The following is a 27,974-nucleotide window of genomic DNA, read 5'->3' as shown; positions in this document are numbered from 1 at the left end:
AAAGCTGCTTGGAGCACCACTGAAGACAGCTGGAGGCTCTAGAAAGCTCCTGTAACTGGAGCCCAGCCCTGAGGACCCACCGCTTGCAGACCATGTGACTTCTTGCTCCTGTGCTCAGCTTCCATCCCTAGAGCCACCCAACCTGACCACTGTTCACACACCTAGTGACTGTTAATGCTTATTCATTACTACTGACTGTTCAGAGCCAGAAACTGTACATTTAATCCTCGTAACTGGGACTTCCCAATAGTCCAGCGATTAAGAATCCACCTGCCAATCCAAGGGACATGGGTTTGATCCCTGCCCTGGGAACTAAGATCTCACATGCTGTGGGGCAACTAAACCCACACGCCACTACTGGGCGCATGTGCTGCAACTACGGAAGTCAGTGCGCCCTAGGGTCCACGAGAAGCCACTGCAAGGTGAGCCCTCAGACATACCACAGCAACTAGAGAAAAGCCCACGTGCAGCAACCAAAAGCCAGTACACCAAGAGAAAGACCCAGCCCAGCGGAAAGAAAGGTCCTCACGATCACAGGCAGGGCGGGGGCGGGACCATTGCTTCACGGAGAGCAAGTCAGAGGGGCTGAGAAACTGGGCGGGGACGACGCGGCTCCCTGTGCATGCTGGGAGTCACACTGGGCGGGGACAACACGGCTCCCTGTGCACGCTGGGAGTTAATAGTGCTCCAACCCAAGGCCGACAGCACACAACACTCCAACGGTCCTTCCTTCAGCCAACAACTGGAGTCGAAGTCCACATCTTATCTTTAACTGTTCCCAGGTAGGGTGTAAGCGGAAACTCAGGGTTTCCCATTACAGAAAAGTAGCACCCATCATCCCAGGGGCTTGGGGCAGCAGCTGAGGCCACAGACCCACAGGACTAAGTTGTGAAAACCCTCCAGTCTATAGGTCATGAATTTTGGCACCAAACTTAAAAAAGCAAAATCTGCTTTTGAGAGCTTCTGGGGTCTATTACTGCAGATGAGAAAAGGTGGACATAAAGCACTTTCCAGATGCCCCAGTTAGTGGCTGCGTGGCCGCCAACCCCCAGCCACATGTAGATAGGTTACAGGTTGTTTTTTTTTAATTTCACTTTTGAAAGCTGTCATATCTTCAAAAGGCCTTCAAGCAGCCAAGCGACCCTCAAGCTGCCCTTGATAAGTGACACTCGGGTGCTCTGGACAGCTCACAGAGGCTATGCCAGCCACGTCTCACTGACTCCTTGCTGGGTGCCCATGTGTGACATGGGCTCTCTTGGAAGGTGGGTGGCTGTGCTGTTGGGAACATGAAGGGTGGCAGCAGCTGAGGCAAAGGGTCAAGTCCTATCCTGCTCTGAGAGTCACCCTGAGACTAGCTGGGGTCACAGGCCCCCCACCTGGTCCTCACAGTGTGCCCCCAGGACAATGATGTAAGAGGCTGGACCATAGCTATACCCCTTTATCTGGATGTCTGCCTCCCTTCAACAACAGCAATCGTCTGCGTCCCTCACACCACGAGCCCAAGATCTGGGCATGCTTTTTCATTTCTGCTCATGGTACCTTTTCTGTGTGGTCACGACGACTGTGGTTTTGGTGGAAGCTAACACCTGGGAACTTTTAGACTTCTTCCACGAGAAGGGTTCGCGGACAGCTATCAGTGACTCCTCCTCACTAACAACATTTACTTCAAGGTATCGCCCGATTATGAAATTGGAGAAGCAAAGCAGAAGGAGCTCCCTGCAGCGGCCAGAATTCCTGGAAAAACAAGACACAATTTAGTGTGTGTTGTAAGTTAAGACAGGCCGATCTAACACAACCTCCCTTTTCACTCAGGTTAAGTCACAGAGCTGGCAGACTAGTCACCCTGAGCCTTTATGATTCTTTTACAGGGAAAAAAGGGATGCTGTGCAATAAGCAAGGTAACATTTTCCCAAAGATAAAATCAGTTCAGTTCAGTTCAGTCACGCAGTCGTGTCCAACTCTTTGCGACCCCATGAATCACAGCATGCCAGGCCTCCCTGTCCATCACCAACTCCCGGAGTCCACACAAACCCATGTCCATCAAGTCGGTGATGCCATCCAACCATCTCATCCTCTGTCGTCCCCTTCTCCTCCTGCCCTCAATCTTTGCCAGCATCAGGGTCTTTTCAAGTGAGTCAGCTCTTCACATGAGGTGGCCAGAGTATTGGAGTTTCAGCTTCGACATCAGTCAGTCCTTCCAATGAACACCCAGGACTGATCTTCTTTAGGATGGATTGGTTAGATCTCCATGCAGTCCAAGGGACTCTCAAGAGTCTTCTCCAACACCACAGTTCAAAAGCATCAATTCTTCGGTGCTCAGCTTTCTTTACAGTCCAACTCTCACATCCATACATGACCACTGGAAAAACCATAGCCTTGACTAGATGGACCTTTGTTGACAAAGTAATGTCTCTGCTTTTTAATATGCTGTCTAGGTTGGTCATCACTTTTCTTCCAAGGAGTAAGTGTCTTTTAATTTCATGGCTGCAATCACCATCTGCAGTGACTTTGGAGCCCAGAAAAATAAAGTCAGCCACTGTTTCCCCATCTATTTGCCATGAAGTGATGGGACCAGATGCCATGATCTTAGTTTTCTGAACGTTGAGCTTTAAGCCTACTTTTTTAGTCTCCTCTTTCACTTTCATCAAGAGGCTCTTTAGTTCTTCTTCACTTTCTGCCATAAGGGTGGTGTCACCTGCATAGCTGAGGTTATTGATATTTCTCCCGGCAATCTTGATTCCAGCTTGCAGCCCAGCGTTTCTCATGATGTACTCTGCAGGTAAGTTAAATAAGCAGGGTGACAATATACAACCTTAAGGCACTCCTTTTCCTATTTGGTACCAGTCTGTTGTTCCATGTCCAGTTCTAACTGTTGCTTCCTGACCTGCATACAGATTTCTCAAGAGGCAGGTCGGGTGGTCTGGTATTCTCATCTCTTTCAGAACTGTCCACAGTTTATTGTGATCCACACAGTCAAAGGCTTTGGCATAGTCAATAAAGCAGAAATAGATGTTTTTCTGGAACTCTCTTGCTTTTTCCATGATCCAGTGAATGTTGACAATTTGATCTCTGGTTCCCCTGCCTTTTCTAAAACCAGCTTGAACATCTGCAAGTTCGCAGTTCACGTATTACTGCAGCCTGACTTGGAGAATTTTAAGCATTACTTTACTAGCGTGTGAGATGAGTGCAATTGTGTGGTAGTTTGAACACTCTTTGGCATTGCCTTTCTTTGGGATTGGAATGAACACTGACCTTTTCCAGTCCTGTGGCCACTGCTGAGTTTTCCAAATTTGCCGGCATATTGAGTACAGCACTTTCACAGCATCATCTTTTAGGATTTGAAATAGCTCATCAGGAATTCTATCACCTCCCCTAGCTTTGTTCGTGGTGATGCTTTCTAAGGCCCACTTGACTTCATATTCCAGGATGTCTGGCTCTAGGTGAGTGATCACACCATCGCGATTATCTGGGTCATGAAAATTTTTGTACAGTTCTTCTGTGTATTGTTGCCACCTCTTCTTACTACCTTCTGCTAGGTCCCTACCATTTCTGTCCTTTATTGAGCCCATCTTTGCATGAAATGTTCCCTTGGTATCTCTAATTTTCTTGAAGAGATCTCTAGTCTTTCCCATTCTATTGTTTCCTTCTATTTCTTTGCATTGATCGCTGAGGAAGGCTTTCTTATCTCTCCTTGCTATTTGCTGGAACTATGCATTCAGATGCTTGTATCTTTCCTTTTTTCCTTTGCTTTTCGCCTTTCTTCTTTTCACAGCTATTTGTAAGGCCTCCCCAGACAGCCATTTTGCTTTTTTGCATTTCTTTTCCGTGGGGATGGTCTTGATCCCTGTCTCCTGTACAATGTCACAAACCTCTATCCATAGTTCATCAGGCACTCTGTCTATCAGATCTAGGCCCTTAAATCTATTTCTCACTTCCACTGTATAGTCATAAAGGATTTGATTTAGGTCATACCTGAATGGTCTAGCGGTTTTCCCTACTTTCTTCAATTTCAGTCTGAATTTGGCAATAAGGAGTTCATGATCTGAGCCACAGTCAGCTCCCGGTCTTGTTTTTGCTGACTGTATAGCGCTTCTCCATCTTTGGCTGCAAAGAATATAATCAATCTGATTTCAGTGTTGACCATCTGGTGACGTCCATGTGTAGAGTCTTGTGTTGTTGGAAGAGGGTGTTTGCTATGACCAGTGTGTTCTCTTGGCAAAACTCTATTAGCCTTTGCCCTGCTTCATTCTGTATCCAAGGCCAAAACTGCCTGTTACTCCAGGTGTCTCTTGACTTCCTACTTTTGCATTCCAGTCCCCTATAATGAAAAGGACATCTTTTTGGGGTGTTAGTTCTAGGTCTTATAGGTCTTCATGGAACTGTTCAACTTCAGTTTCTTCAGCATTACTGTGGTATCTCTTGACTTCCTACTTTTGCATTCCAGTCCCCTATAATGAAAAGGACATCTTTTTTGGGTGTTAGTTCTAGGTCTTATAGGTCTTCATGGAACTGTTCAACTTCAGCTTCTTCAGCGTCACTGGTCAGGGCACAGATATGGATTTCCGTGATATTGAATGGTTTGCCTTAGAAATGAACAGATCATTCTGTTGACTTTGAGACTGCATCCAAGTACTGCATTTCAGACTCTTCTGTTGACCATGATGGCTACTCCATTTCTTCTAAGGGATTCCTGCCCACAGTAGTACATATAATGGTCATCTGATTTAAATTCACCCATTCCAGTCCATCTTAGTTCATTGATTCCTAAAATGTCAATGTTCACTCTTGAAGTGCAGCCGAGAGGAGCTACCCCATGTCCAAGGTCAGGGCAGCAGCCAAGAGGAGCTATCGCATGTCCAAGTTAAGGAGCAGCGGCTGCGCTTTGCTGGAGCAGCTGTGAAGAGATAACCGCACGTCCAAGGTAAGAGAAACCCCAGTAAGACAGCAGGCACTGAAAGAGGGCATCAGAAGGCAGACAGACGGAAACCACAATCACAGACTACTGGCCAATCTAATCACACGGACCACAGCCTTGTCTAACTCAGTGAAACTAAGCCATGCCGTATGGGGCCACCCAAGACAGACGGGTCACGGTGGAGAGGTCTGACGGAATGTGGTCCACTGGAGAAAGGAATGGCAAACCACTTCAGTAGTCTTGCCTTGAGAACCCCATGAACAGTATAAGATAAAATCACAAACCTAAGATAGTACTGTCTGTGATTCTCAGACTTAAGAATAGGAAACACATGTCCAGTGTTTCCAAGAGCGGTCCGAGCTGTGCTACACAAGACGCCATCTCCCTCTGCCTGCAGCCCACCTCCCTCTGCTGCTCGAGGCTCGGCCACATCACACGGCTACACAGGCACCAGCACTGACTGCTCACTCGAGGACTGCCCTCTGTGCACAGTGTCACCCTCAGCCTGAAGCAAGGCGCTGATCTAATCAGAACCACCCTTGGACCAATGTAGAGCCAGCAGGTGTAGATGAGATGAGAGAGGGAAGAAGGGCTGCACCCAAGCTCCTAGCTGGCAGGTGACTGGGGAGTAAGAGCCCAGTGTTCTGGACACAGGGGAGGAGGCAAGAGGGGAAGGGCCCGCAAGGGCTCAGGAGCCGCCGTCTGGCCAGCTTGCCCGGGGGGAGGGGCGGGGCAGGAAGGGCGCAGGGCACACTGAAGGGAGGCAGGGGGAGCAGCAGCAGGAGGCTGGGGCACCGGCTCCCGGGCGGGGCTGAGCGGCTCATGTCCCCCACCAGTCAGGAGTCAGGGCCAGGTACAAGCGCCTCAGTGGGTACCCCGACTCGGCCCCTGGACTGGACCACTTTTCTCCAGTGCTTGTCCTTGTGATTTTGTCCCATCAAAATAACCACCAATCCTTTTCACAACATCCCACCCAGAAGGACCACATGTGAAACAGAACAAGATGCCTGTGCACGTGTCCTAAGGTCAACTCTGTCCACACCTTCCAGCCACGTACTTTGCATCACATGTGATCACGATTCGAGTTTCTCCCCCTGCAGGGATGAGCCCATTGGGTTTGGACTCTGTCACCTGCTTCTGTGATACGTTCTTCTCCTTTACTCCATTTTCTCCTTTACAGGCACAGTCACCTAGGAGATGAAATTTAAAACCAAAATTAGACCAAAGTTGAGCTGTTCTGACAGCAGTAGTGTTGATGGAAGGGTCTAGCACACACAGTGACCAACAGGCAAAGGGGCACAGGCAGGCTCTCCCCAGTTTAGAATCGTTCAGAGGAAGCAGCTCGTCTCAAGCACACCGGGCGATCTCCAGCTGTCGGCCGCGAGTTACCAGAGTAGGGTCCAGACCAACAGCGAGCAGTGTAGCCACTGCCACCCACCCGCCCAGACCCTGGAGCAGCTGCGCCGGCTCCCGGCCTGAAGGTGCTGGTGCGGTTGATCCGACAGTAACAGCTGAGATGGCTACCTGCAGAGACTTCTTTGCTGTTCACCGAACTGCTCTCCAGGGTCTGCCAGGCTGTGCTTTCCCTGAAGCTGTCTAGCGAGTTAATATTTTCATCTGCAAAATCCTTCTCCTTCTCAGGTACACAAATAGGAGACACTTCGGGGCACACCTGGGTTTCATCCAGCATTTGAAATCTGAACTGTTTAGCTTTATCCCAGCCACCCAGCTTGCAACTGACTAAGTTTTGAGGAACATCTCCTTTATTCCTGCAAAAGGAAAATTAGCTGTGAAGAGAGACAGGATTTTTAAAGCTAAAACACTATTACCTTAAAACAGAATTCAATGTAACAAGAGAATGACAATTGAAAATACTTCTAATTGAGTGTAAGTGAAAAGGCTACTTCAGGGCGAAAATTTAGAAAGATACACATAAAGCGAAAAACAAACAGGCAAAGTAAAGTTCACTCTACAGAAATTCTTCAATCACAGCTTAAAACCCAACGATGTAATTTTAAGTGGCAAACTTACTCTATCAAGATCACCATATTTTTGCTTTCTCCTTCTTTCAGAGTTCCAAAATTTGTCATCCTTGTGACTTCCATATCACCTTTGTTTTTGAGCAAAAGGGCTCCACAGGCCTCTTCGGCGGTCTCGGTGGCAGGAGAGAAGTCCCTGGAGAAAGCACCATAGGACGCTGTCAGGTCAGCGGGCAGGGGCGTCCGGAGGCCCTGCCCTACTGGGTGGCACCAGCCACAGGGGGCAGGACACGGAGCCAAGCCCCAGAGAGGTGACATGGAAGGACACCCTGAGGACCTCTGGGCAGAACAGCAGGTCACCCTCACGAAGAAACCACAAGCCTGCTGACTCCAGAGGAGAGGAGCCCCCGCAGTGACCCTGAGGGCCTGAGAGCAGGCCGCCTCCACCAGAGTGTCCCAGAGACCCAAGCCCCCTGCACCCAGAGGGAAGGGCGTTCAGCGCTCCTCCTCAGACCCTCCCCTCGGCTGCAGGGAGGCGCTTGGCTTGTCAGGGACCCATTTCATTGGGAAGAAGAGTCTGGCTTCAGAGTATCTGAAACTAGAGAAGAATTTTTATCTTCAGAAAATGAGCAGATGCCGCCCTCCCCTGAGGAGGGGCCGTCCGTTCCCTCTGTGCTGACACGGCTATGATGTGCAGGTGCTGCGTCCACCACTCACTCGCAGCTCCTTCCCATCCCTGACCCACCCCGTGCCACTCAGAAACCGGCTCCTTCACACCTGCCCCTGTCCACACACCGGCAACATCCTTGACCTCAGCCTGCCCGCCCCCTCAGATCCGTTTCAGTCACACACCCCCTCCCATCTTCCTCGCTCCCTGTCTTCCCCTCCTTGGTCACACAGCCAGCGCTGCCGAGCCTCCCCCCAGCCCAGCGTGCTGTGGGGGTAGTCATCTGTCCTACAGCCGGCCAAGCACCCAGGGGCTGTGGAGAACTGGCTAATGGGCTCAACCCACCCAGAGCCTGGGGGTGGGCCTGGGAGACCGCCACAGGCTGGGCCTGGAAGGGGGCAGGCCCTGCCTCGCACACAGCGCTGCTGCTGGCCTTCGGGCCCTTGAGTGGGCGGGGGACAGTGGGTCTGAGGGCAGGGCAGCATCCTTGACGTGGGGCTACAGCCTGAAGGCTGGACCAGCTCGGGAGGAAGCAGAGCCAGGGCAGCGGCACAGGGCACGGCGCACGTGCTGGGCCAACGGGCTCCCTGTGAGAACAGCTGCTCCTGGCAGACCGAGGGGCCTCAGGGGAACATGCCTGGTCGTCTCCCTCCTGGGACCAGCTCCCCTCCCTGGATGGAGCAGAGGCCACTGCAGCTGGGGCCCGAAAGAGGCTTGCCTGAAGCTTGCCACCCATAGCCAGGGAGCCCCTGCCCACGCCCCCACCTACCCCATTTGGCAGATGTGAGTCCTCTGGAGACAGAGAGCTGCAGGGCAGGCTAAGGGAAGTGCTGGGGAGAGGCAGACAGGTGGAGCAGTAGGGACCCAGAGTCCTTCTGATGGACACACTGGCCCTGAGGGCGTGCTGGCAGCTGTTTCTCCTGGATGGTCAGCTGGGCCAGTCCCAGCCACCCTCCCACAGCCCACCCCTGCCAGCAGCTAGCAGGAACCCAGTTAACTGCGGTATAAAGAGGACGGTCAGGGAATCATGTGTCTCAACAACCTGGGGTCTCCTGAGAGCAGCACGAGGTTCTGAGCCACTATGACACCCGTGTGGGCAGGGCCTCGGCTCCTGCTCCAGGGAGCTGGTGGCCACCACGATCACGTGGCAAGGGTGGTCCTCACACCCCTGGGCCCGTCAGACAGGCTGAAGCCAGAACTCCTGAGCTTCCCTGCTGGTAAGGGCGAGGGCAATGTGTCTCACACGCTTCACTGATTTGCAGATGGGCAGAGTCATTCTCCAAAAGGAGAGCAAGCCCCATGGAGCAGGAAGAGGTGGCCACCAGGTGGTCTGGACATGGCAGAGCCGCCTGCCATGTCCCCTGCTCTGCCCACAGCCTACCAAAGCGCACCTTCCTGGCCAGGCCGGTAGCCCACTTCTCCCGAGACAGGCTCCCCGCTCTGCGGCTCACAGACCCTCCTCCCACACATGACCTGCTCCTGTGAGATAGGGGCAGTCCTAAGGGACTGCACTAGGGACAAAGTGCCCCTAGGGGAGCACTAGGGACAAAGAGCAGAGGCGGGCAGGACGCAGGGCAGTGCTGCTGCTCAAACCTGAGCTCAGGAAGGCCTGGAGTGCTCATAAACATGTGTCGGAGGTGGAACGTCACTGGGACACAGAGAGAAGAATACGGATACAGCAAATTCAGTAACTCTAAAAATTTGCCGTGTATAACATGTTCTACGAAACACCAACGTGTAAAAGCGTACAACTCACAAAACCCAGGAAAACATGAAGATCATTAGCATGAGACTGAGGCTCAACGGGCCACTTTTCACTCAGCCTTCAGCCAACCATGAAGAGCCCTCAGTGCCCAGGATGTCTCCCTGCAACCTGCCGGCTCAGGGGATCCTGTTTTGTTGAGCCAACGCTCAGCCGTACCCTGGGCCCGCCCGCCTCCTCACCACGTCTGCACCGGAGTCATGCACAGTGCCCTCCACACATAGCAGGACTGGCTGCTCTCCACCACCACCGCGCTGACCAGATCGTGCCTGCGCGGCGTGTAGCCTTCCGGAAGCTTCAGGGAGTCCAAGGTGAAGAAGATGCAATCATCGATCACCCCGTTCCTCCCACAGAGGCTGGACACGCAGACCTGCAAGCACAACACGGGCTGGTAGCGCGTGCGCAGTGGGGCAGAAACCAGCACCGGGAGGGCGGGGCTGCCGTGGCCAGGGAGGCGCGGGCTGGTCTCCGGGGAGAAGCAACGCCCCGGATGGTGCCGGCCAGGCAGAAGCCCGGAGGCGAGGCGGCGGGAGCAGCCCAGGGCACACTTGGCCTCCTCTCACAAACCCGATTCCCTCCTCTGCTCCAGCCCCGACTCCCCAGACCACAGCTCTGCTAGCAGCACAGGCAGAGGCCACACCCGCTCCCTGGGCCCCACCATCAGCCACTTGGACACTGAGTACCCCCGTGACCTAGAATTTAACTGTGCCAGCATGCTGGCCAGCCTCCAGTCGTCATGGTAAGAAGTCAGGGTCTTCTCTGGCCAAGACGGACTGTCACTTGACCTGACCTCCTGGTGCATCCAGGACCCATGGACACTCGAGGCCCGGTACCTACCCGGTCCACGCGCTTGTACCTCAGCGGCTTCACCGAGATGGCCTCACTGCTCCATGTGCCTGGCCGGATCCAGTACTCGGCCTCCACCCAGTCTCCCTTGCAGGGCTCGAAACCTCCAAGGCAAGGAAACCAGGCAAGTTACTTGGTGACATTGAAACATTAAAGTGTACAAGAGACTCTGAAGTTACCTTTCAGAGCATTGTTATTACATGTATATATAAAGTATATATTATGTATGTTAATTATATACAACTACCGCACAATTGCACTCATCTCACACGCTAGTAAACTAATGCTCAAAATGATCCAAGCCAGGCTTCAGCAATACGTGAACCGCGAACTTGCAGATGTTCAAGCTGGTTTTAGAAAAGGCAGAGGAACCAGAGATCAAATTGCCAACATCCGCTGGATCATGGAAAAAGCAAGAGAGTTCTAGAAAAACATCTATTTCTGCTTTATTGACTATGCCAAAGCCTTTGACCGTGTGGATCACAATAAACTGTGGAAAATTCTGAAAGAGATGGGAATAACAGACCACCCGACCTGCCTCTTGAGAAATCTGTATGCAGGTCAGGAAGCAGCAGTTAGAACTGGACATGGAACAACAGACTGGTACCAAATAGGAAAAGGAGTACGTCAAGGCTGTATATCGTCACCCTGCTTATTTAACTTCTATGCAGAGTACATCATGAGAAATGCTGGACTGGAAGAAACACAAGATGGAATCAAGATTGCCGGGAGAAATATCAATAACCTCAGCTATGCAGATGACACCACCCTTATGGCAGAAAGTGAAGAGGAACTAAAAAGCCTCTTGATGAAAGTGAAAGAGGAGAGCGAAAAAGTTGGCTTAAAGCTCAACATTCAGAAAACGAAGATCATGGCATCCGGTCTCATCACTTCATGGGAAATAGATGGGGAAACAGTGGAAACAGTGTCAGACTTTATTTTTTTGGGCTCCAAAATCACTGCAGATGGTGATTGCAGCCATGAAATTAAAAGACACTTAATCCTTGGAAGAAAAGTGATGACCAACCTAGATAGTATATTCAAAAGCAGAGACATTACTTTGCCGACTAAGGTCCGTCTAGTCAAGGCTATGGTTTTTCCTGTGGTCATGTATGGATGTGAGAGTTGGACTGTGAAAAAGGCTGAGCACCGAAGAATTGATGCTTTTGAACTGTGTTGTTGGAGAAGACTCTTGAGAGTCCCTTGGACTGCAAGGAGATCCAACCAGTCCATTCTGAAGGAGATCAGCCCTGGGATTTCTTTGGAAGGAATGATGCTAAAGCTGAAACTCCAGTACTTTGGCCACCTGATGCGAAGAGTTGACTCATTGGAAAAGACTCTGATGCTGGGAGGGGTTGGGGGCAGGAGGAGAAGGGGACGACAGAGGATGAGATGGCTGGATGTCGCCTCGGACTTGATGAACGTGAGTCTGAGTGAACTCCGGGAGATGGTGATGGACAGGGAGGCCTGGTGTGCTGCAATTCATGGGGTCGCAAAGAGCGACTGAACTGAACTGAAATGCTATACTGTATGTAATCATACGTAATACATAATTATATGTAATTGTATGCTATATAATATAAAGGTATATACATTATGTTATACATATATAGCAATTATACATACATGCATATATAGCATCAGAGAAGGGAATGGCACCCCACTCCAGTACTCTTGCCTGGAAAATCCATGGACGGAGGAGCCTGGTGGGCTGCAGTCCATGGGGTCGCTAAGAGTCGGACACGACTGAGTGACTTCACTTTCACTTTTCACTTTCATGCATTGGAGAGGGAAATGGCAGCCCACTCCAGTGTTCTTGCCTAGAGAATCGCAGGGACGGGGAGCCTGGTGGGCTGTCATCTATGGGGTCGCACAGTGTCGGACAGGACTGAAGCGCCTCAGCAGCAGCAGCAGCGTATATAGCATACATATAACCAAACACTGTGGTTGACAACTGCAAGGTGAGCTCCAGGAGGCACGGGCGTTCACTGCGCTCCTCTGCCAGCTCCATCAGACACTAGGAGCGGCCCCCCATCCTCCTCATCAGGGACACGTGGGCACGTGGCGACACAGGGAGGTGTGTTCACACCCGAGGCCTGGGCAGCTGCGTCCGCCCCAGCTCAGGCAGGGGAGCCCTCGGTGTCCCCTCAGTGTGCCTGGGAACTGGCAGGGCAGCAGAGAGTGGGGAATTACAGGACCAGGGACGTGAGGCAGCAGCTGAGCCGCTGTGGTATGTGGTGGAGCTATACCTGCTGATAACCTTTTGGTTCTTTCGTAATAAACATTTTTATTAAGCTGAGAAGACAACAGTGCCTAATAACATACTGAGTTTGTTTCTCAAGAAAGCTGATGATAAGCACAGAGCAGCCCAAACGTCTATGGACATTGCTTCTCACACAGGGGCCACCGAGCATGGCACAGGCAGCACAAACCCACAGGAGACACAGCTTCTGGGCGCCAGCTTCCAGGTCGGTGAGTTTTTTAGGAGGATGATGCCCAGAAGCACAAGTTAACACACCACTGAGAAATCTTTACTTGTTTCGTAAGCCATGCCTTAATTTATCAAATAATTGATATAATTTTGCTAATTTTTAATTCTATATCTCCCACCACACGCAAGAAGTGAAGCAATAACTACTACTGTGCTAGCTGTATAAAAGTTATTTTAAAGAGAAAAACAGTGAAGCAAATCAAAAACTAGTTCATTTTTTTGCCCCATCAGAATCATGGAATCAAATTAAAGATTCTGGAAGACTATTCTGTTGAAGGAGATACATCGGACGTTATTGTGAATGCTACTGTAATTCAGTTTAAAAACCCAACACTGGAAAAAGATTATTTGCTTTTACCATGACAACACACATGAGTGCAAGTTCTGATGGAATTGTAACAGCAACAAGATCCGTGCGCACTGAGAAGCCCGTGGGGCAGCAACGTGCAGGAACCACCATGTGCCCAGAGGCCCAGGTCTCCCCCACGCTGTGCCGGTCAGTGAGTGAGAGGACAGGCTGCAGCCACGGAGACTGACAGATGCGTGCAGGCAACTCAGCCTCAGAGCCCCGTAGCAAAGCCAGTGTTAAAGTGAACAGACCGTGCAGCCTGGTGGCCTGCTCCTCTTGGCTGCCCCGCAGTCTGAATTTTACAAATGGTTGAACCTCTGAAGAAGTGCTTTGTAAATCAACCCTACAATGGTGCTCCTTCCACTTTTTACAGGTGAGAGCTCCAAATTTTGGTTACACTTTGTTCAAAATCAGTTGGCAATTTTTAATTAAAGTACTCAGTAAATGTGGACGCAAACAATCTTCGGGTTTACGGAATCCCTAGGTGGTCCGGTGATTAGGACTCAGTGCTCTCACTGGTGAGGCCTGGGTTCAACCCCTGGTTGTGGAACAAGATTTCACAAGCTGCGCAGCACGGCAGGGTGGGGGTGGGGCAGGGTGGGGGTTGAGCGGGAGATGGAACAAAAGAAAAAAAAAACCCTTCAGTTTTAAGACTTTTGTGAACTGCAGTTATTGAGAATATAGCCTGTAAACACGACATGGTGACGCTCGCTCCCACAGAAGCACAGAGAACCTGAAGCAGTGAGACCCTGTGTGATGGCTCAGCTCAGAGCTGAACACCTGGACATGATGCCTACCGCCTGTGTGAGGAGCCTTTCAATCGAGCTCTTTTAGTTTGATAAACTGATATTCAGCAATGAATAAGTTAAAACCATCAAGGCCTACAACAAGTTTACAGCTTCCAAATTTGCTGCAAGATTAAAAAAAAAATCACAGAGATGACTTATTTGATAGACTTTAGCTCATGAAAATATCTGAACACCTTTGTGCTTACAGAGGTTAACTAACACTTCTGAAGCATCTGGGCTAAAAGAGTTAGGATGTTCCAGCAGGAAAAAACCCAGACTTGTTAATGACTCACATTCACCAGAGTTTGCTTTGAGCTTACTAGTATTTCCTTAATTAAAAGGTGGCTCAGTGGTAAAGAATCCGCCTGCAATGTAGGAGATGGGGGTTCAATCCCTCATCTGGGAAGATCCCCAGCAGAAGGGAACGGCAACCCACTCCAGCATTCTAGCCCGGGGAATCACATGGACAGAGGAGCCTCGTGGGCTACACTCCACGGGGGTCGCAAAGAGTTGAACATGACTTAGCGACTGAGCATACAAAAGCCTACAAGGAGAGCCCATCAAAGGTGCCTACAATTGCAAGCTCATCGACCATAAAATGCAGCTTTGAGGACGACTCTAGGCCCCTGTATGAAAAAATGAAGCTAAGATAACACTGAAAAATGTACGTTCCTCAGAACAATACCAGTGACATGGCATTAGGGCTGCTAAGAAGTGAGAAGATGTTAATATACACGAAGAATATAATGGCTACACAGGATTAGATTGCTTTACTCTTCTTTAACGTGCCCAGGTATCGTTTTCTCTTTTTTAGAAGGAATTTGAGCATTGCAAATAGTTTTTGAATAACAGTTAAGGCCCACCAATATAATAAAATAAATGTGCTAATTGAGATATATATATACACACACACACACACACACACACACACACACACACACATTTAAAAATGATTTTCTCTTAACCAACCTGAATGTCCCTCTAACTTCTCCACTGTGTGCCGGTTTGGCCACTCACTTGCCTGGTGCCCTGGTTTGGTCACAGTAGAGGAGCCATGGGCAGGCCGCCACAGCACGGGGTGCCGAGCCCAACCTCACTCCCACACCCTCCATCTGCTGACGCTCCCCCAAGGTTAATCCCAACCAGAAGGCAGAGGGCAAAGCTGGCTGGTTCACACAGGGCAGGCCTAGGGTCAGAGCAGGAGACCTGAGTCAACGGGTCCAGCCTTGAGGTGGGGCCGCAGGTCAGAGGTCTGGGCTAAGCCCCAGGAAGCAGGAAACAGGTATGGGGTCGAGGCTTTCAGGGCAACACTCTGAGGACCTCAGGGATGCTGGTAGATGAAAACTGGTCCCTGGACTGGACACATCGGTCACTGAAGAGTCATCCAGACGGGGGCAGGGGCCCTCGACTGCACAGCCCAGCAGGGTGTCCAGCTTAGGCTGCCCCCCCAGGTTCCTCTGAGTCCTGCCGGAGGATGAAGCATGTGTAGGACTGTGTCTCCTCAGGAGGGGAGCAAGGGCCCACTCGTCTGGGTCTTCTCCTGCCTTGCTCCCTGCCCACCACTGGAGATAGCAGGCACATAATAGTTGTTCAAAAAATGATGCTGACAAATGATTTCTTTAGGCATAAGAACAGAATCTTAGATTAGCTAATGTGTGCGTGTTCAGTCTTTCAGTTGAGTCTGACTCTGCCGACTCCATGAACTGTATAGCCTGTCAGGCTTCTCTGTCCATGGGATTTTCCAAGCTAGAATATTAGAGTGGGTTGCCATTTTCTACTCCAGGGGATCTTCCCAACCCAGGGATCAAACCTGGTCTCTTGTGTCTCCGATCTTGGAAACTGGATTCTTTACCACTGTGCCATCTAGGAAGATCAACTAAAACCAGGTGTAATTAAAGATGTACTCTCGGGAGAGTACCAGGTTATCCCCAAGTCCTATTTTACACTGGACACACCTAAATAAAGAGATCACAGTACCTCTGAGCATCTGTGATGTTGTTGTCTTAGATCAGGAGCAACAATTATGGAAAAGGAACAGCCACCCAGGAGTTGGCAACTGCACGACAAACGGCACAGAGCGAGGGGCAGTGTGTCGCCAGCGCCAGAGCCTGAGCTCGCTGCCGCTCCCCCGGCAAGCCTTCTCCCAGAGGGAGCCCAGACGTGGTCCTTTCAGTGATGCGAGCAGTTACCTCAACCCTATTCATGAACATTTTTTAAAAACCACAAAAACGAATTGTAAATGTGAGGGAGACCTGCCCAGCACACCTTCACACACACTCTCCAGGGAGAAGTACGTGGTCTGGCTGATGTAGCCCGCGCGGTCCATCAGTGAGGTCACACAGCCGATCAGCACCCGGGGGCTGGGGTCAGACAGCCCCCCACCGTGGCTCTTGCTGTCATCGTCCCATTTATCCGAGACGGCTTCCACCTGCAAGACAGACAAACCACCACTTAGGACATGCTGAGGACCACAAAGAAAGCCAAATACTGGCCAAGGCCCCTTATGAACACTGAGGCAAAAATCCCAATGAGACAGGCAAACTGAATGCAGCCGCATGGTAAGGGGCTGCACATCGTGATGGAGAGGGGTTCATCCCAGAACACAACCATGGCTCAACAAATGCAAACCAGTCACTACCATCCAGCAATCGGGCAGAACAAATGAAAAATTATACACAATAATCTCAGTCGGTGCAGAAAAGGCATCTGATAAAAGCCAACACCTTCTTTATGATAAAAATACTCAATTAACTAGGAAGACACTGGAACTTCCTCAGTACTATAAAGACCACATATGACCCAGTGCTCCCATGACACTCAGTGGTGAGACTGAAAGCTTTTCCCCAGGATAAGGAAAAGGCAAGGATGAGTGCTTTCACCACTTCTGTTCAACAGAATACTGGAAGTCCCAGCCAAAGCAATTAGCCAAGAAGAAGAAATTTTAATATCCAGATTGGAAAGGAAGAGGTGAAACTATTTGAAGTTAACATAAGAGCTGACTCATTGGAAAAGACCCTGATGCAGGGAAAGACTGAATGAAGGAGGAGAAGGGGACAATACAGGACAAGACGGTTGCATGGCATCACCGACTCAGTGACATGAATTTGAGCAGGCTCTGGTGGAGGAAGGACAGGGAAGCCTGGTATGCTGCAGTCCATGGGGTCGCAAAGAGTTGAACACAACTGAGGCTGAACACCACCACATGATCTAATATGGGCTTCCCTGAAGACTTAGATGCCTGCAATGCAGGAGACCTGGGTTTGATCCTTGGGGTTGGGAATATCCTCTAGAGAAGGGAATGGGGCTACCCACTCCAGTATTCTTGCCTGGAGAATTCCATGGAAAAGGAGCCTGGCGGGTTACTGTCCACAGGGTTGCAAAGAGTCAGACATTACTGAGCAAGATCTTACATCCAGAAAATGCTAAAGAATCTACAAAACACCTGTTAGAGCCAATAAACAAATTCAGCGAAGTTACAGGATACAAAAATCAACTGTATTTCTTTTTACCTGTAATAAATGATCCAAAAAAAAAAAAAAACGGAGAAAACAATTCCATTTATGATAGTATCAAAAAAGAATCAAATACTTAAGAATTTAACCAAGAAGGTGAAAGACTTGTACACTGAAACTACAAATGTGACTGGAAGAAGCTAGTGTTACTCACTCAGTCGTGTTGACTCTTCACGACCCTGTGGACAGGAGTCCTCCAGGCTCCTCCATCTATGGGATTCTCCAGGCAAGAATACTGGAGTAGGTTGCCATTTCCTTCTCCAGGGGATCTTCCTGACCAAGGGATCGAGCTCAGGTCTCCCACATTTGCAGGCAGACTCTTTACTGGCTGAGCCACCAGGGAAGCCCTCCCCAGAAAAGAAGGTAGAGAAGACACAAACAAGTGGAAACACACCTCACACCCATGGATTAACACGAAGACATCAATACTGCCCAAAGTGACTGATGGAGTCAATGCAATCTCTGTCAAAATCCCAATGATGGTTTTTGAAGAAACAGAAAAACCCATCCTAAAATTCGTATGGAATCTCAAGGGACCTTGAATAGCCAAAACAATCTAGAAAAGGATGGACAAACTTGGAAAACTCACCTTTTTTTATTTCAAAACTTACTACCAAGCTACAATAATTAAAAGACTGTAGAGACGTACAAAACACCAATCAAACAGAATAAAGAGCCCAGAAATAAACCCTCACATATATGGTCAAATGACTCTCAACAAAGGTGCCAGACCATTCAAAGGAGAAAAGGTTTTCCATGTGGTGTAATCTTCTCAAGGAATGGTGCTGGGAAAACTGGATCCCAGCACGTAAAAGACGAAGTCAAACTCTCATCCAACACCATATTCAGTAACTAACTAAAAAGTGGGTCAAAGATTTAAATTTAAGAGCTAACCCTATAAAACTCTTAGAAGAAAGCATAGGAGCAAAACTTCATGATCTTGGGATATTTTTTAAATGTGACATCAGGCACAGGCTATTAAAAATGATAAGTTGGACTTCATCAAAATTTAAAACTTCAGTGCATCAAAGGATATTATTGAGAGAAGTGAAGAGGCTTCCCTGCTGGTCCAGTAGCTACGACTCTGCCTTGCAATGTGAGGACACTGGTACGATCCTGGCCTGGGAAGATCCCATATGCTGCTGAAGAGCAACTAAGCCCCTGCACTGCAACTACTGAAGGCCAAGTGCCCTGGAGCCCACGCTCTGCCACAAGAGAAGCCAGAGCACTGTGACTAGAGAGTGGCCCCTGCTCGCCAAAACCAGAGAAAAGCCTGCGCACAGCAACAAAGCCCCAGTGCAGCTGAAATGAATAAACTTAAAAGAAAAAGTGAAAAAGCCACAGATTGGGAGGAAAAATGTGTAAATCACACATCTGATAAGGGATTAGTATCAGAATATATAAAGAACTTTTACAATTCGATAAGAAAATAACTTGATTAAAATATAAGCAAAGGAACTGAAAAGACATTTCTCTGAAGATACAAGTTGTTATAAATGACCTATAAACACATGAAAAGATGTTCAGTGTTACTATTAGAAAAATGTAAAGCAAAACCACAGTAAGACACATTCACTAGGGTTCAGTTCAGTTGCTCAGTTATGTCCAACTCTTTGTGACCCCATGTGACCCCATGTGACCCCATGAACCGCAGCAGGCCAGGCCTCCCTGTCCATCACCAACTCCCAGAGTCCGCACAAACCCATGTCCATCGAGTTGGTGATGCCATCCAACCATCTCATCCTCTGTCGTCCCCTTCTCCTTCTGCCCCCAATCCCTCCCAGCATCAGGGTCTTTTCAAATTAGTCAGCTCTTTGCATCAGGTGGTCAAAATTCTGGAGTTTCAGCTTCAACATCAGTCCCTCCAATGAACACCCAGCACTGATCTCCTTTAGGATGGACTGGATGGATCTCCTTGCAGTGCAAGGGACTCTCAAGAGTCTTCTCCAACACCACAGTTCAAAAGCATCAATTCTTCGGCGCTCAGCTTTCTTTATAGTCCAACTCTCACATCCATACATGACCACTGGAAAAACCATAGCCTTGACTAGACAAACGATTGTCGGCAAAGCAATGTCTCTGCTTTTTAATATTCTGTCTAGGTTGGTCACAATTTTCCTTCCAAGGAGCAAGCGTCTTTTAATTTCATGGCTGCAATCACCATCTGCAGTGACTCTGGAGCCCAGAAAAATAAAGTCAGCCACTGTGTCCACTGTTTCCTCATCTATTTGCCATGAAGTGATGGGACTGGATGCCATGATCTTAGTTTTCTGAACGTTGAGCTTTAAGCCAACTTTTTTACTCTCCTCTTTCACTTTCATCAAGAGGCTTTTTAGTTCTTCTTCACTTTCTGCCATAAGGGTGGTGTCATCTGCATAGCTGGGGTTATTGATATTTCTCTCGGCAATCTTGATTCCAGCTTGTGCTTCCTCCAGCCCAGCGTTTCTCATGATGTACTCTGCATAGAAGTTAAATAAGCAGGGTGACAAATACAGCCTTAATGTACTCCTTTTCCTACTTGGTACCAGTCTGTTGTTCCATGTCCAGTACTAACTGTTGCTTCCTGACCTGCATACAGGTTTCTCAAGGGGCAGGTCAGATGGTCTGGTATTCCCATCTCTTTCAGAATTGTCCACAGTTTATTGTGATCCACACGGTCAAAGGCTTTGGCATAGTCAACAAAGCAGAAATAGATGTTTTTCTGGAACTCTCTTGCTTTTCCCATGATCCAGCGGATGTTGGCAATTTGATCTCTGGTTCCTTTGCCTTTTCTAAAACCAGCTTGAACATCTGCAAGTTCGCGGTTCACGTATTGCTGAAGCCTGACTTGGAGAATTTTAAGCATTACTTTACTAGCATGTGAGATGAGGGCAATTGTGCAGTAGTCTGAGCATTCTTTGGCATTGTCTTTCTTTGGGATTGGAATGAAAACTGACCTTTTCCAGTCCTGTGGCCACTGCTGAGTTTTCCAAATTTGCTGGCATATTGAGTGCAGTACTTTCACAGCGTCATCTTTTAGGATTTGAAATAGCTCAACTGCAATTCCATTACCTCCACTAGCTTGGTTTGCAGCGATGCTTCCTTAAAGCCCACTGACATCACATTCCAGGATGTCTGGCTCTAGATGAGTGATCACACCATCGTGATTATCTGGGTCATGGAGATCTTTTTTGTACAGTTCTTCTGTGTATACTTGCCACCTCTTCTTAATATCTTCTGCTTCTGTTAGGTCCCTACCATTTCTGTCCTTTATTGAGCCCATCTTTGCATGAAATGTTCCCTTGGTATCTCTAATTTTCTTGAAGAGATTTCTAGTCTTTCCCATTCTATTGTTTTCCTCTATTTCTTTGCATTGATCGCTGAGGAAGGCCTTCTTATCTCTCCTTGCTATTCTTTGGAACTCTGCATTCAAATGGGTTTATCTTTCATTTTTTCACTAGTGTGGTTACTATCAAAAAAAAAAAGGAAAATAATTCACATTGGTGGAGACATGGAGAAAGTGGAACTCTGTGCTGTTGGTGGGAATGTAAAATGGCGCAGCCACTGGGGAAAATTTGGTGGGTTCTCCAGAAGTTAAATATAGGGTTACCTTACATGCATGCTTAGTCTCTCAGTCATGTCCAACTCTTTGAAACCCCATACACTGTAGCTCCCCAGGTTTCTCTGTTCATGGAATTTGCCAGGCAAGAAGACTGGAGTGGGTTGCCATTTCCGACTCCAGGGGATATTTCTGATCCAGGGATCGAACCCATATCTCTGTCTCCTGCAATGGCAGACAGATTCTTTACTACTGAACCACCTGGGAAGCCCATAGGATTACCATATGACCATTCAATTCTACTGCAAGGTACAGACTCCAGAGTTGAAAACAGGGACTCAAAAGGTACTTTCCACAGCAGAATTATCCACAACAGCCAAAAGGTAGAGACAACCCAGGTGTCCATCAACAGGTGAGTGGAGAAACAAAATACAGTCTATACATACAATAGAATGTTATTTAACCATAAAAAGAAATGAAGAGCTGATACTTGGTACGTGGATGTACTCTGAAAATATTATATTAAGTCCAATAAGGCATATACAAAAGGACTAATACATGATTCCACTTACATGAAGCATCCCAGGATAGTCAAACTCATAGAGACAGAAAGTAGAATAGTAGGTTATTATTTAGTGGGTATAGAGTTCTTATTTGGAATGATGAGAAGTTGTAAAAGTAGTCATATGGGTGCACAACAACATGATGTACTTAGTGCCACTGAATGGCATCAAGAAACTTTAAATGGTTAACAATTTCATGTTATACACATTTTACCATGATAAAAAAACCTAAACAAAAAAATGAGCAAATAAATCCAGAGGCCAGTAGAAATGAGCCAATTCCACAACTTTCACAGTGGAAGTCAGTTACTCCTACCTAGTGTTGGTAAATCAAGTGATACAGGTCTCTTCCAGAAGAGCTAAAAACAAACAAGGAAGCACTCTGTCTGAAGAGTCAAGAGTTCAGGTGGAGCATGAGGAGAAGGTGCTGTTCCCCAGGGGCGGCATGTTCCAGACCAGAGCAACTCCACAGGCCCTTCTGCCCTAATAGAGATGGTTTATGTTGGAAGCATCCAATTTGGCGCCACCAGTCATGTTTAGTACTTAAAATGTAGTTCATGAAACTGAGGAGTTAATTCTAAATTTTACTTAATTTTAATAAATCTAAATAGCGACATATGGTTGGTAGATGGTATGTCATGACCATTTAAACAAGTAGTTGAACTCAGTAAGTTTAGCAGATACCAAATTATATACCAAAAATCAACAGATTTCCTATAAGGGAAGAAAAAGATTGAAAATACAAAATAAAATCATATTGATAATGAAACAAAATCAATACAATTCTCAAAAACTTAAGAAGGAATCTGCAGAACATAAGTGAATAAAAAAAACACAGAGGAAGGCTTAAAGAAGTGGACATAATTTGTAGCTGGTGAAAACTCGCTCTGATCCATGTCACTTGACCTAAATGGATCCATGTACTCTGCGCTGGTCCAGGTGAGTTTGAGCCAAGGAGGAGAAACAGTAGGATGACTCTCGTGTTCATCCAGAAGAAGAGGAAAGCCAGAGAAGCCCATCCACAGACAGGAAGAGGGAAACCAGCCTGCCACCCAAGGATGTGACTGTGCCACGGGGGCCAAGTGAAGGCATCAGGACCGACAGGGTCCCAGGTAGGTGGGATTCTGGGACCTTCCAACTCAGTAGGAAAGACTGGACCATTCAGCGGATGACTGGCGAGATACCAGGAAAGAAATGTCTGGTTCCTTCTTTCAGTCCACACAGCCAGTAAGTTCCAGGGAAATTAGACATTTAAATGTAAATAAACAATTTTTCAGAACAAACCTGAGGGCATGTCTGAACTGAGAAGTGTGAAAAGCCTCTCTAAGGATTCACATAAAGCCCCGGAGCCACAAGGAATAGACAGACCCATTAACTATGTGGAATGAAACTTAATTCTGTAATGTAGAAAGTTTAATTTTAAATAGCTGAACCCAACAAACAAAATGTATAAAGGACACTAAAATAACTCACAGGAAAAAAATGTGAATATTTAGTCTATTTTAAGGCTTAAATGCAAATTAAAACAATAAGCTCACTTATCAAAGTGACTGGCGAAGATTTCCGAGATGCCTAAGTCCATACCCTTGCCAATATGGGTAACTAAAGTCTCTCATCCTGCTCCTGAGTATAATTAGCACGAAGTTCTTGAAGGATAATTTGACGATAACCATTAAAATGTTAAACATGCATACCCTCTAACTAACATCAGGAAATCAGAGAGCAATAATACTATTTTTTTTAAAGAAAAATTTGCTGCATAGTAGAGTTCATTAATTATCTTTGCTAACTGGATAACAAAGGGTCCAAATAGCTATCATTTGTAACAATAGCTTTTTAAATGACTAGAAGAATAGATAATGAAGTGGTAACACTGATTTCCTCCATGGCATAAAACTATAGGTTGTCTCTAAGAGGAGGATGGTGGTGTGAAGCTCAAGGTGGAGAGAATTCTTCCTCAAGAACTCAGGCCTTACCCGGATTGCTTTCAGTCCATTTGACACCTTATTTTCTTCCACAACTGCAATAACTTCCTGTCCGACATTTAGAAGCACTTTGCTAGTCACAGCCTCATTGGAGAAGTAGATCAAATCATCAATCATGCCATAATCACTGCAGTACCTTGTCACGACACCCTGGACAGTTTTCAACCTGGTGTCACCTGAGACAGGTAAACAGAGAGGTTACATTGACCACAAAGCAAGTGCACACTACAGTTGAGTCTCCCAGAGAACAGTGGAGCTCAGAGCATCCTTGTGGCTAGAAGCCCTGTGGGCTGAGAACCTCCCTGAAGAACAGAGTGCTCAGAACGTAGGGTTTTGGAGGCAGACTTCCTAGGTTACTCCAAAGGGCACAGGTGGTAGGCACCATGGGGAGAGCTCTGACTCTAGAGCCAGGTTGCCTGGGTCGGATGCCCAGCTCTTGCCCTGCCATCTGTGGAACCCTGGGCTAGGTCTGTGCCTGTCCTCATCTGTAAAATGGAGACAGTCACAGTCCAAGAGAGCTGTGTGAAGGTTATTACATGACAGGATGTGCAAGGCACAGACCTCTGAGTTGCTGGCACAGGCTGGGGGCTGCTTTAGAGCAGCAGTGGGGGAGTCACTACTGTGCACTCTTATCACCACTATTGTCTTTCTCATCACCAACACTACCAGCAGCAGGGCTAGGAGATTCTGTATTATTTCCTCATACCAGAAATGGCTTCCAAGATGACCCAGTGGTAAAAGAAACTAGCAGCAATGCAGGAGACCCAGGTTCAATTTCCTTCTCAGGAACATCCCCTGGAGGAGGAAATGGCAAGCCACTCTAGTATTCTTGCCTGGAGAATCCCATTGACAGAGGAGCCTGTGGGCTATAGTCCACTGGGTTGCAAAGAGTGGGACGCAACTGAGCACTCAATCCTAGGCAGGCACTGCTGGAAGATTCTGGGCCTGGGGGGCAAGTCTGGGGCAGAGCAGGCCTTCCCTCATCCACTCAGAGACCTGGGCCTGGAACTCCCGCTCCTTCTCAGACACAGAAGACACCTGAGTGCGCCCTGGCGCAGCTGGAAGCCCACTGAGGCCGAGCTGTAATCCTACTGCTGCTGAGAGGCTGCATTGATAGACAAGGCCAGGCCTGGATGGGTGAAGCGACCTGCTCCAGGCCGCAGTTTGCTGAAGTGGCAGAACGCCAGCTGCAGACGGCTAATAGCACGTTGAGACAACAAGTAGCTCCATGACTGACGTTCTGGCTTCTCTCGCTGAGAATTTCGTGTTTTGGGAGGTTACAGAAAGCAACCAGAGACTCACTACCCAGCGCTCAAGTCTTGGACAGGAAGAGGGGTTGGGAGAAAATACCAAGAACCTTGGGGAATGTGTAATTCCGGGTTCCAGAATCAGAAGTACTGCCTGGACTTCAGCAAAGGCGTTCGATAACAATTTCAAGAGCAAGACCCCATGGGACTGAAAGGGCAGTTTAGGATAGCCGGGGTCACCCTTTCCAGAGCCGCGAATGCACACAACTGCTGGGACACTGACAGAGAAAGAGCGGGAACCTGTCGAGGGTCTGGTGTCAGGGCGCTTGCAGCGCGTGAAAAAACCAAGCGGAAAGGAGACACAGATCCTACGCTGGGAAGAGATCGCCATGAAAGAGACACGCCTCAGCTTCGAGGGAGAAGACAGTACAAAGGTGACGTCGGGGTCTCTCAGACCCTGGTCTGGTCGCGCAGAGGCCCTGGACCCGGCTCGGGCCACTCCCCACCCCCACCCTCAGTGCAGGCGCGGGAACCAGGCCTCGGAGCTCCGGGGCTACTACTAGGTTACCGGCCGCCCCGGCCCGGGCAGCGCCCCGTGAGGCTGGGCCGCCTCAGGGGCCGCGCGGCCCGCCCTCCCCGCGAGGCACCTTCCGCGAGCTCGGGCCCCAGCGGCCCGGCCTCCTCCTCTGGGCAGTCCGCCTTCCGCCAGAAGAAGGACACCACCTTGGCCGCGAGGCGCAGCATGGCCTGGCCGCCCCGCCTCTGCGCCGCAGCCTGACGTGCCCGCACGCGGCACGCCGCTCCTGCCGCCAATGCGCTGCCGCGCTCGCGCCAGCGCGCCCTGGAGCTCGGCCAATAGGGTTGCGGCGCCTGTGGCGCTCGGCCAATGTGGGAGCCGCACGCGGAGACTGTTAGCTGCGGGTGGGGGGCGGTTGCGACCGTTAGTGCGCCCTGTGGGGGTGACGTCACGCCGGGGCTGGTGGGTGGGACCCGGAGCCGGTGGGCCGGGCTTCGCGCGTGCAAGGTGGCTGTGCTTGCCTCCTTCTGGGCGGGAGCCCGCCGGACGTTTGGCTGCTCGTTGCTATTAGGTGTAGCTTTGGCAAATGTGCCATATCAAGTTGGAGAAGTCCCCTCTGCCCACTTTCCTGAGAGTTCTTACGGTGCTTGGGTGGGGAGTTTTCTCAAATGCTCTTCCTGTGTCTAGTGAAAAGATGTCTTGTTTCTCTATTTTAGCGTGTTAATGAGAGTGAATTACAGTGATTGAATTTTCAAATGTTAAACCACCGTGCTTTCCTGGGAAGCTCAACTTGGTCATGGTGTATTGTCTGTTTTGTGTATTGATCCAGCTTGGTAATTTTGTGCCTGAGTGATGAGGAATTTTTCATTTATTGAGGTGTGTGGCAGTCCTCTGGGCTTATACCTGATTTGGCTTGAACTCTGTGCTAACTGGAACAGCCTGCCTCGTGGCCTATCAAACATATTGTATATCTGTTTTAACAAATTCAACTTTTGTATTGGTTAAAGGGCTGTTACCAATATTCAGCAATATTGCATAAACTTTGGTAATTTTAAGGGATTGTCCGTTTTAGCCAATGTGTCAAATTGTTGGCATAATTTGTTCATGGTATTTCCTTACTATCCTTTTACTGTCTCTGTGATCCACTGTGATGAGCCATCTTTCATTCCTGACTTTGGTAATTAATGTCTGTCCTCTTGTTTGTCTTCATCAGTCTAGCTACATGTTTATCAATTTTATCTTTTCAAAAAATACCTTTTGGTTTCTTTGACTTTTTTTCTATTCATTATTTCTTGCCTTCTCTTCCTCCTCCTTCTCCCCCTTCCACTCCTCTTCCCCTTCCCTCCCCCTTCTTCTAGTTTGATTTGTGCTTTTCTAACTTTTTAAGTTGGAAAATTAGATATTGAATTTTAGAATGGCACTTTCTTCATTTTTAACATAAGCATTTAAGACCATATATTACTTTAAGCGTCAATTAGTTGCATATGCAATTTTTTACAAAGTTTTTGTTTACTTTTGACTGAGCTGGGTCTTTGTTGATTTGCTTCGGCTTTCTCTTGTTGTGGCAAGCAGGCTTCTCATTGCGGTGGCTTCTCTTGTCGTGGAACACAGGCTTGTGGCTGAGTTGTTCAGTGGACAAAACTCTTGCTCTGTTTTCTGTCTCAGGTGAGGCAGCTGCACCTCTCGGGCCAGGAACCTTCCAGTCCCCTGAACTCCTGCGCCCCTCATCTCACGTTATTCAGACGGCAGGTCCGCTTGACTTTTCAGTCTATCAAGAATCTGGTGGCTTCTGACCACGCCCGCGGCTCCCCCTCCGTCCTGCCAACACCTGCTCTCACCTGCGGTCCCAGGGCCTGTGCGCCACCCAGCTGGACGCTCACTCTTCTGCCCAGCAAGTGCATCTCAGAGTCCAAGCCACGGCTGTCTCCACGTCCTCAGGTGCCTCGTGCCTGGGCGCCTCACCTGCACCTTGCCCCACAGGGTCCCTGTGCCCACCTCCCTCCAGCCTTGCCACCTCCGTGCCCCTGCACCTGGGGCACCTCTGCTCCCCTACCCTCCTCACCACTGCCCCCCCTCAGTGAGGCCTACCCTAACTCCCCTGAGTAGCCCCCCACGCCCTCCCTGGACTTATGTGCCATCACAGGGGAAGTCAGTTGTGTCCCCACAGAACACACCCCTTTATCCCGTGTGCCTGTCCCGCATTAGGCTTTGGACTCCACACGGGAAGGGCCGTGGCCTGTCCCACCTATCCTGCAAGTGTGCACTGGACAGCGGGGTAGATGTTGAACCATGAGCAGGGCCTCGGCAGCACAGAGGGAGAGGGCGCTTTAGGGACAGAGTTCGTGCGAGGGATGGGGCTTGTTCTAGAGACTGGTGTTGCTGTCGGAGATGGGGAGGTTCTTCCCAGGACACTTGGGAGGCGTTTGTCCCACCATCTCTAATTCCAGAGTGCTTATTTGTGTTTCCACAACTTTGGAAATGCACAGACATGGTGAAACCTTCAAGCAAGGAGAGAAGCGAAGAGTTCCACTGGTTGACAGTCTCCCTGCTAATTGCGCTTATTGCTTTAAAAGGCAGTCACTAAAGAGGTTTGGGAGGTTTTCAATGTTTAAAATCCCTTCTTGACCTCACAGTTTGTGAAAATTAATTCTAATACTTTTTGATTGGTTGAAAAGCTGAGACACTGAGCATCCAGTGATGGGAACTGAAGCCTTTGCTTGGGCGTGATGTGGGCTTGTGGTCTGAGGGGCCAGCTCTGTGGAACGCTTTGGCTCCTGAGAATACAAGAGGCTGACGTTGTGATTGTGGGGCACCG

General features: G+C 48.8%; 1 protein-coding gene across 1 annotated transcript in view; it reads right to left on the bottom strand.

The window, feature by feature from the left end:
• Positions 1–25,415, bottom strand: part of MOV10L1 (Mov10 like RISC complex RNA helicase 1) — a 61,314-nt gene extending 35,899 nt beyond the window's left edge. The window contains exons 1-9 of the mRNA XM_052640709.1: positions 25,290–25,415; positions 23,387–23,571; positions 16,063–16,225; positions 10,161–10,273; positions 9,506–9,693; positions 6,947–7,090; positions 6,440–6,684; positions 5,973–6,105; positions 1,540–1,734 (exon numbers count right to left, since the gene is read on the bottom strand). Coding sequence (XP_052496669.1) covers positions 1,540–1,734; positions 5,973–6,105; positions 6,440–6,684; positions 6,947–7,090; positions 9,506–9,693; positions 10,161–10,273; positions 16,063–16,225; positions 23,387–23,571; positions 25,290–25,386 — 1,463 coding nt within the window. The 5' untranslated portion in view covers positions 25,387–25,415. The remainder of the gene's footprint in view (positions 1–1,539; positions 1,735–5,972; positions 6,106–6,439; positions 6,685–6,946; positions 7,091–9,505; positions 9,694–10,160; positions 10,274–16,062; positions 16,226–23,386; positions 23,572–25,289) is intronic.
• Between the last annotated feature and the right edge of the window lie 2,559 nt (positions 25,416–27,974).

This window comes from Budorcas taxicolor, chromosome 5, assembly GCF_023091745.1.
Source record: "Budorcas taxicolor isolate Tak-1 chromosome 5, Takin1.1, whole genome shotgun sequence".
In the NCBI taxonomy this organism is placed as follows: domain Eukaryota; kingdom Metazoa; phylum Chordata; class Mammalia; order Artiodactyla; family Bovidae; genus Budorcas; species Budorcas taxicolor.
Note: the sequence above shows the minus strand (reverse complement) of the source record. Positions and strands in the feature narration are given on the sequence as shown.